The sequence below is a fragment of the Psittacula echo genome (genome assembly GCF_963264785.1).
Source record: "Psittacula echo genome assembly, chromosome: 4".
NCBI classification, from domain to species: Eukaryota; Metazoa; Chordata; class Aves; order Psittaciformes; family Psittacidae; genus Psittacula; species Psittacula echo.
Genome location: NC_137738.1, coordinates 6,602,151 through 6,611,476, shown reverse-complemented (window position 1 = coordinate 6,611,476; position 9,326 = coordinate 6,602,151). Strand labels below are relative to the sequence as shown.

Here is a 9,326-nt window from a genome sequence, read left to right as displayed (position 1 = left end):
TAACTGAAGTCTTTTGACCGGGTGGTTTTGCCTAGCTCATGTAGTCACTGAGCATGAGAAACTGAAGGGAAACTGAAGTTACTGGAGCCTTAGGCTGCAACACCCTGTGCTTGGTTCTGTAAACAGAAGGCTCAAGGCTAATGCACATTGGAAGGTAGAGGAGATGCATCCTTAGCAAGGAGCAACAACCAGAGAGATAAAAGGGAATTTACAGCCCACCTCAAGGCCTTGAAAGAACTCGGTGATGGACCAGGAGACCCCAGACCAAAATTCCCCATGGAACCATGAGATGTGTGCAAGGCGTGTGAGCAGTGCCTGATGGACAGTGCATAAGTAAGGTATAAAGACCTATAAGTAAGGGTATAAAGACCCAGGGATTCCTGTGTTCTGGGTCCCATCCCATGGGCACCCACACCCACCTATATTCCTGTACCAGTCAGTTATTAAATTACTGTTCTAGCAATCTGTTGTGTGAAACCCAGGGCAAAGAATCTTCTTTAACAATAACCTTGGAAAGGAGCAGGCTGGAGGAAACTGGAGCCTCTGATCGATGCCTGTGCCCTCTGCTGCAACCCAGCTTGCTCTGGGGAAGGGGCTGCTCCTTTACCAAGCGCCTGCTGGTGATCCAAGAAGCAATTAATGGAAAACAAACCCCCATCGGATTCTTTCATTCGGCATCCAGACAGGGGTTTAGGTTCTTTCGGCCCGTAGACAGGGCTCTGTTGGGCTGAGGGGAAGGAGCGAGGCACCAGGTTACTTCGGGGACTCCAGTTAACCTTCCAGCTTCCGATGGTGTCCCATCACCAAGAGCTCCACACGAGGGAGCACTTCCAGAACGTTTGTACTCCTATGTAGTTTATACTACGGAATCATAGAACCCCAGCCTGGTTTGGGTTGGAAGGGACCTTAAAGCTCATCCAGTTCCAACCGCCTGCCATGGGCAGGGACACCTTCCACTAGAGCAGGTTGCTCCAAGCCCCGTCCAATCTGGCCTTGAGCACTGCCAGGGATGGGGCAGCCACCGTAACTTCTCTATAGCTCATACTGTACTTCCTAACCTCCCAGTCTGCAAATCCAGCCGGTGGCTTGGGAGGATTTGCAGAATGATGGTTAGGATTTGATATTACTAAGGTGTGCAGAAATGGCACCATGCAGATGCCACTGCCTCCCTGCAGCCCCTAGACATGCATGCTTGACAGTCAGCCTCCAATCCTGCAAGAAGTTGAGAGATGCCAAAAAAATATCATTTTATTCCCTTTTCCCTTTCCTCTTCTTCTGTAGTTGTTTGGAGTCCCTGGCTAGTGCTATGGAAAGATCTGGATGTGCCGAGGTGAGTGGCAGCCCAGGTGAAGTGAGGCTGCTGAACAGTGGCTTTCATGTTACCACCTCCTCTTGCCCAAGCCCCACAGAAGGGATCTCCTGCCTCAGCAAACCCAGCCTTTGCGCCTGAGGGACTCTCAAGCCTCACATTGGCAACCCCAATGCAGCAAGGAAGATGTGCACAAGCAGCAGCTGCTGCCATAAGTCAGGGTCTCTTCTGTCACACTGTGACTGTCCATGGCCTGAACTGGCACTGATTTGACTGCCACTCATCCCAGCATGGATCGAACCTGAAACAACAACAAGAACGTGCTGCCTTACTCCTATTGCTGGTACAACCGCAGCAACATGCGGAGGACAGAGAGCATTTCTCTGCCAGGCTTAGCACAGGCAACCAAGAGGTGAGTGACTGTCCCTGCTCTGAGGATTGCCCCTCCAGACTCGGCCACCAGCACTGTGGAGCTTTGGGCAGTCACTGTCACCCACCAGCACCTCCTTCGAGGTGCACACTGTGAGTGAGCAGCAGGGGCACATCTGAGCCCCAGCACACGCAGCTGCAGCCCACGGTTACCTCCTGGCACACAGAAAGTGCCACGGGCCAGCAGCTCTCCCTCCACAGCATGAGGTGAGAGCTGGAGCCCACCAGGAGAGTTGTCCTCACCCTGCACGGGGCAGGGGCTGGGGTTTCCCCTTGTAGCAGTTGTGAGGACACACTCCCTCCCACAGCACTGCGCCCAGCATCAAGGCAAAGAGCCAGGCCATCTGCACACGGGCACAGCAAGAATGAATGATTGCAGGCACCCAGTGCCAGCGGGGCACAGCCCAAATAGAAGGTTTGCAGATGCTGCTCAGGCAGGATTAGGCCTCCAATGTGCTAAGTCTCGGCTCTCGGTGAGCCTAATTGCTGCTGCAATAAGCCCTGGCTGGTCCTTCCCTGAACTACGCTCCCCATGACCCCCCCATCAGACATGTTTTTGCTGCAAAGCTTGTATTTGCCATGCAGATGTTCCCTCCCGCCCAGCAAGGGCCCAACAGAGGAGGGAAGAGGCAGGAAAAGGCAGGAAATGTGCAGATGCTCTCCCCAGGCAGCATCCCACCGCTGTCGCCCTGCCCAGCACAGGCTGTGTGCAAGGAGCCGGACCCAGCAGCAAAGGTGTGGACAGGTGACAGCATCCCTACATGGCCACACCCCCCTGAGATGGATTGGGAAACTTTCCAAATGGGGAATTATTGAGATTTGAATAAAATCTCTGGATAATTTTCCGTGATGCTTTGGCCAGCAGATGAGACTGGAGGTGTTCCAGAAGAGCTGTCGTAGTGTCGGCGTGGCCAGTTCAGCCCAGCCATGAGGTGAGGACCCAGCACAGACAGCAGTCAGGCAGCTGGATGGCCACGACACCCTTGTGCCTCACTGGGGGTGCTTGTGTGGCTGGGACCAAACAGTATGTCCCACCGTGCAGTCACCTAGCCAGAGTGAGTGAGCAGCTCTGCTTGTATTAACCACAAGAGATGTGAGGGCCCAAGGGCCCCACTCTGCATCTCTCAAAGCAGCAAGAGCAGCAGGAAGAGGAGTAGGAGAGCACTGCACAGACACTCCAGAGGCAGAGAACCTTTCCTGCTGGCAGGGCAGCAAACACTCCAGTGAAGAACCTCACATTTGAGCTATATTGAGGAGGATTTTCATAGACTCACAGACTGGTTTGGGTTGGAAGAGACCTTAAAGCTCACCCAGCTCCAACCCCTGCCACAGGCAGGGACACCTTCCACTAGAGCAGGTTGCTCCAAGCCCCTGTGTCCAACCTGGCCTTGAACACTGCCAGGGATGGGGCAGCCACAGCTTCTCTGGGCACCCTGTGCCAGGGCCTCAGCACCCTCACAGGGAAGAATTTCTTCCTAATGTCTCATCTCAATCTCCCCTCTGTCAGGTTAAAGCCATTCCCCCTTGTCCTGTCCCTACAGGCCCTTGTCAAAAGCCCCCTCCAGGTATCTTCTTGGCCCCTTTAGGCACTGGGAGCTGCTCTAAGGTGTCCCTGGAGCCTTCTCTTCTCCAGGCTGAACAGGCCCAGGTCTCGCAGCCTGTCAAACTTCCACAACCCTTGAGACAATGGAACAACTTTCTCCCTGTGACTTCCCTGAGAAGCTGCCTGATTGCTTCATTTCAGACCATCTCATAACACATCAGCTGTGCTCTGGCTCTTTGACTGGCACAAATCAATCGCCTTCTGGCATGTGCAGGCCACTGGACTAGACCTCTGTCCCCTTGGAATAATGACACTGTCTTGGCAGAGCTCTCCCGCCCAGTGTACAAGGCTATGGAGGATCTGGCAGCCACCATGAGATGTGCCAGAGGAGGGTACAAACTACAAGGCAGAGCATGAAAACCAAAGAGACACCACGATTTTATTTATGGATGTGTAATAAATAAGCAGTGGACAAAACAGGAAGAGCCACATTCAAAAATCCAGATCACTAAAGTGCTTTTAGACATAAATAGAGGACAACCAAGAAACAGCTCTGACATTAACACCTTGTACAGACAATTACAAAATATCTTCTTATGTCAATTCACAACACTGTTTAATTGCTCCAGGTTCTATGGCTTGGTTTTCCAAAGGTCTGTTCTGTGCTGCATAGTGTGGCAGGAAACATTCAAGAGTGTACAAAATCATTGCATAAACAAGAGTGTCTTCACCCCCTTCTCCCAGGTACGAGTTAAGGAGGTCACACAGTGTAAATCCAGTGGTAAGGCTGCATCGGCAGGCCAGAGCCTCAGCAGGTAGGAACCGGAGCGCCTGTCAGGTTACACCAGCTTGAGGATGAACCCAACCGTGTTTCAAACCTGCTGCTCCTGGAGAGGGAAGAGCTGGTGTTCAGAGCAACTTCCACACGGTGGAAGCGCTTGGAGAAGGTATCTGTCACCTCCTGCACTGCCTTTGCACCCGTGTGTTGGAGCAGGGAAGCCGCTCCTTGTGCTCCTGGCTAGCCGGGAAGTGGTTGGAGCCCAGAGGGGAAGGGCAGCTCGTCCCTAGCAGTGGTCCATGCTGACCACAATGTGCTCTCATTTCCACACTGCTCCTGGTCCCACTGGGACACCTCTCCCACCCTCCACCCTGGCTCCGGAACAACGTGAGGGGACAAGGATGTGTGTGCCCAGTTTTGAAATGCCCTGAATTCAGAGAAAAGTTCAATTATTTAAGGAAAAAATATATATATAGCAATAAATCAATAAATATTCTTATCTCAGCAGGGAGCTGGTCAGTGGTCCCTGCTGCTCAGCTCCGTGGGGGGGTCCCCATTGATGCACTGCCTCAGCACACCCCTCTTCTCGTGCTTGGCTGTCCTGGAGAGGTCGATGGCTGTGTCCTCTGAATCCTTTGCTGGGCCAAGCTTGTCAGAGCCCCTCTGGGAACTGGCCTGCTTCCCTTTGAGTTCCTCCTCCTCCTCCTGCTGCTCCGCTCGCCAGCCATCTGCCAGCTTCTCCTGGCTCTCCGCCTTCCTGCTCACCTCCATGGACTTCTTGTGCATGCCTTGAGGAGAGAGCAAAGCCACCGGGGCTGGTTGCTTCTTTCTGCCCACGAATGCTCAGCATCACCTCCTGCTGCTTCCTTCAGCTCCCATTTGCATCCCAAAGGAAAACCCATGCTAGCTACCAGCCTTTTCTGACCCGGAGCCCTGGAGCCTGCTCTCTTGCAGCCCAGCAGCATGGCTTGTGACAGAGTTGGTCCATACCTCCCCTGCAGTGGGGAAGACTTCCAGGGACAGGGTTGCTGTGACAGCCTATCCCAGCATGGATTTCAGGTGCCTCCTCAGTACAGGACTGTGTATGAGCAGAGGGGAGCGCTCAGGTAGCACCCTCCTCAGTTCGGTGGGGAGGCTGATGACTTCCTAGGCACCCTGCAGCTCCCATTCACACCTCAAATCTGTCCACTTCTGGGCCCCTCACAACAAGAGAGACACTGAGGTGCTGGAGCAGAGCCAGAGAAGGGCAACGGAGCTGGTGAAGGGTCTGGAACACAAGTGTGATGGGGAACGGCTGAGGGATGTGGAGAGGGGTTTAGTGTGGAGAAGAGAAGGCTCAGTGGGGACCTTATCACTCCCTACAACTGCCTGAAAGGAGGATGGAGCCAGGAGGGGGCTGGGCTCTGCTGCCAAGGAACAACGGATAGGACAACAGGAAACAGCCTCAAGCTGCACCAGGGGAGGTTTAGACTGGATATTGGGAACAATTCCTTCCCCAAAGGGCAGTCAGGCATTGGAACAGGCTGCCCAGGGCAGTGCTGGAGTCACCGTCCTTGGAAGTGTTCACAAACCGTGTAGACGAGGCCCTCAGTGCCATGGGTTAGTGGTGGCCTTGGCAGTGCTGGGAATGGTTGGAGTGGGTGAGCTTGAGGGTCTTTTCTAACCTAGCCAATTCTATGGTTCTGTGGTTTTATGATTCCCACACTGGCTGCTAGCACTAGACAGCGATACCCACCACATGCGGACACCTCTCTGACCCTGCAGGAAAAGGTTCTCCCTTTCCCAGCTCTTCTTTGCAAGGAGCGAGTAGAAAAGCCGAGGTTCTCATCCCCCTGTGTACAGCTCATGGCTGAGACCCCGTTCATTTCTGGGAACAGACGAGGATGGCCATATGGAAGAAGAAGGGCCACTCACTCTGCAGCTCCCCCGTGACCCTTCCAGCCCCAAGCTCTCACTTACCCAGCAGCCATGGGGCGCAGGATCCCACCAGCCCGCTCTTGGCAGAGTTGATGATGGACTCGGGCAGAGGGATGGAGTGCCTCACCATGGCTCCATAGAGGCCGTACTCGGCCATCACACTGCTCCGTCCCCAGCACTTCTCCCGCTTCCGCCACTTGGCTCTTCGGTTCTGAAACCAAACCTTCAGGGGTAACAGCCAGGAGAGCACGGAGGGGTGGGATTGGGAGGAGACAGCCCCATGGCATCCAGGGCCCGTCGGGCAGGGGGAAACGTGTGTCCAGGGCCAAAGGGCAGCCGTGGGGGTGCAAGGAGGGGTTTGGGTGTGAGAGCGTGGACATGCAGGTGGCAGCAGTGTGTGTGGAGGGGATTGAGGGAGGGCACACACGTGGGTGTCAGTGACAGAGGAGAGAAGGGGGGGAGAGGGAGCACAGGTTACATGAGGCTGATTGTGGCACAGGAGGATGATCCCAGCCAAAGCCACCCTACGCTCTGCCTGCCCACAGAGCCCCTCTGCTGCTTCCATCCTCTATAGAAAATGGGGACCTAATGCAGTGAGTGACAATGACAGAGGGTGCTCAGGTCCCTCTCCTCACCCCCTTCCTGAGTTTGAAGGCTCAAGGGATGCAGATACAACCTAGCTACTGACTAGACCACCACCCAATTCTTAAGCCAACAAGCTGCTCCACAGTGGGACAGGGTCTTAGAATCCCAGGCTGGTTTGGGTTGGAAGGGACATTAAAGCTCATCCAGTTCCAACCCCTGCCACAGGCAGGGACACCTTCCACTAGACCAAGTTGCTCCAAGCCCCGTTCAACCTGGCCTTGAGCACTGCCAGGGATCAGGCCCTAAAATGCCATGTGTGCCCCAGAGGGGCAAGCTAATGAGGAAGCCAATGGGACACAGCTTGGCTCCTGAATCGCTCCCAGCTCCTGCTTGAGTTGGGCCTCTGGAGGACAGAGCCGAGCTGCCGCAGTGATCAGCTGCTGGGTACAGCTCAGTCATAGAACCATTGAATCAACCAAGTTGGAAAAGACCTTTAAGCTCATCAAGTCCAACCAGTCTCCTTGTTCTGCATTTCCATTTGGAGCCTGTTCAGTACTGGGAGTGGAAGCTGAGTTCCCCCCCAGCGCCCTGCAGCATTTCAGTGCTATCACTTTCCCACCACCTGCACTCTCTGGCCAAAGGGAAGAGACAGCCCATAGACCCCAATGGGAAAGAAAATCATTGCAGCCATCTACCTGTATCCTGTCCTCTGGCAGCTCCGTCTTCACAGCCAGCATCTCCCGGGCATAGACGTCAGGGTAGTGAGCTTCATTGAAAGCCTTCTCCAGCTCCTCCAGCTGGTGAGCTGTGAACACCGTCCTGCCGAGAGGAGAGAGCACCTTGTGACACAGCCCAGACCCTGACTGCAGCCCCTTTCCTGATGGAGCTTAATAGAATCCCAGGCTGGTTTGGGTTGGAAGGAACATTAAAGCTCATCCAGTGCCAAACCCCTGCCACAGGCAGGGACACCTTCCACTAGACCAGGTTGCTCCAAGCCCCTGTGTCCAACCTGGCCTTGAACACTGCCAGGGATGGGGCAGCCACAGCTTCTCTGGGCACCCTGTGCCAGGGCCTCAGCACCCTCACAGGGAAGAATTTCTTCCTAATGTCTCATCTAAATCTCCCCTCTGTCAGGTTAAAGCCATTCCCCCTTGTCCTGTCCCTACAGACCCTTGTCAAAAGCCCCTCTCCAGCTTTCTTGTCAGCCCCTTTAGGCACTGGAAGCTGCTCTAGGGTGTCCCCTTAAGGAGCCTTCTCTTCTCCAGGCTGAACCAGCCCAGCTCTCTCAGCCTGTCTCCAGAGCACACCTGCTCCAACCCTCAGACCATCTTTGTGGCCTCCTCTGGACTTGCTCAAGCAGATCCACAGGAGCACCACAAAAATTATTTTCCTCCTGAAAATCCTCCCCAGCTGCAGCCCTTCTCTTTCCTCCTCTGGAGACATAGACTATCTTTCAGGTACCTTCCAACCCAAACCAGTCTGTGGTTCCATGCCATCCACTGCCCCAGCCAGGGGACTAGAGGGAGGCTGCTGGCAGCAGCGGGAGGTGCGAACAGGGACAGCTCTACCTGTGCCGGCGTTTCTTCCTCTTGATCTGGGAGGTGGACATCTTCATCTCGCTGCCGTCCCCGCACAGGCTGTCCTCATCTGGCAGCAGCATGCAGGAGGGGAAGAGTCACATTCCCGTCGGGAGCAGGGGGACAGAACCCAGCTCCCAAAACACGGAGGAAGAGCGGGGCCGGGGCTCCCCGTCCCCCCTAACCCCAGCACCCGGCCGCGGCACCGGTATCGGCATCCCGGGCAGGGGGTCGTGGAGGAGCGGGCAGCCCGGAGGGGCCGATCCCGGGATGCCCGGGGCAGCGGCTCCGTCCCGCGGTGTCGGAGGTCCCCGTGCGCGGCCACCCCCGGCCCCGCTCACCGGAGATGTTCTCCTTGTGCCGGCGGGCGCCGGGCGGCGGCCCCGGGGCCGGGCGGGGGCCGCGGGCGGGCAGCAGCGGCAGCGGAGCCGGCAGCAGGCGCGGGGCTCCGGGCGCCCCCAGCCCGCACAGCAGCCCCAGCCCCAGCGCCCCGCAGCCCTCGTAGCCAGCGGCGGCAGCGGCAGGGAGCGGGCCGGAGGGCGGCTGCAGCTCGGCCTCCAGCCCCAGCAGGTCGGTGATGGCGAAGCCCTTGGCCCGCAGCCCCGCACCGCCCGGTCTCGCTGCCGGTGCCACCGGTGCGGCCACCGGTACAGTCCCCGCCGCCGCCGCGCGTCCCCCCGACGGCTCCGCCCGCCCTGGCATCGCCGCCGCCGCCGCCGCCTGGCCCGGCCCGGAGCGGGCACCGCCGCCCGCAGCCCTTTTTATGGTCGCGCCGCCGGCCCCGTCTCCAATCACGCCCCGGGGCGGCGGGAGGAGCGGGGGAAGCGCTCCCAATCCCCAGATTAACGGCTCCCAGTCCCATCCCCCGCGGGCTTCCCTCCCTCCGCTCCCCACAACCCCCGCCCCTCGGTCCTGCCCATCCCCTCCTCGGGTCCCTTCCTTCGGTCCCTCTCAGCCCCCCCTTTCCCCGCTCCCGGTCATCCAAATCCCCCCCTCACACCCCCGTGTCCCCTCCTCTCTGTTTCTGCTCCCAGGACCCCCCGTTATGTCCCCGTGTCCCCTCTTCCAGGGTTCCCAACCCACCCCATGATCCCTCAGCCCCACATCCCAGACGGAGCATCCTACCTGGCCACTGTCCCTCCACTCAGCACCCCAGGGATGGGGACGGGGACAGGGATGGCCAGGGGC

General features: G+C 57.2%; 1 protein-coding gene across 1 annotated transcript; it reads right to left on the bottom strand.

Moving 5' to 3' along the window:
* Positions 1 to 4,575: 4,575 nt before the first annotated feature.
* On the bottom strand, positions 4,576 to 8,840 carry VSX1 (visual system homeobox 1; the record flags this gene model as incomplete). Its single annotated transcript, XM_080615649.1, has 5 exons — positions 4,576 to 4,847; positions 6,019 to 6,199; positions 7,257 to 7,380; positions 8,130 to 8,208; positions 8,480 to 8,840. 5 exons carry the CDS (start codon positions 8,838 to 8,840, stop codon positions 4,576 to 4,578), a joined length of 1,017 nt encoding a protein of 338 aa, XP_080471775.1.
* Between the last annotated feature and the right edge of the window lie 486 nt (positions 8,841 to 9,326).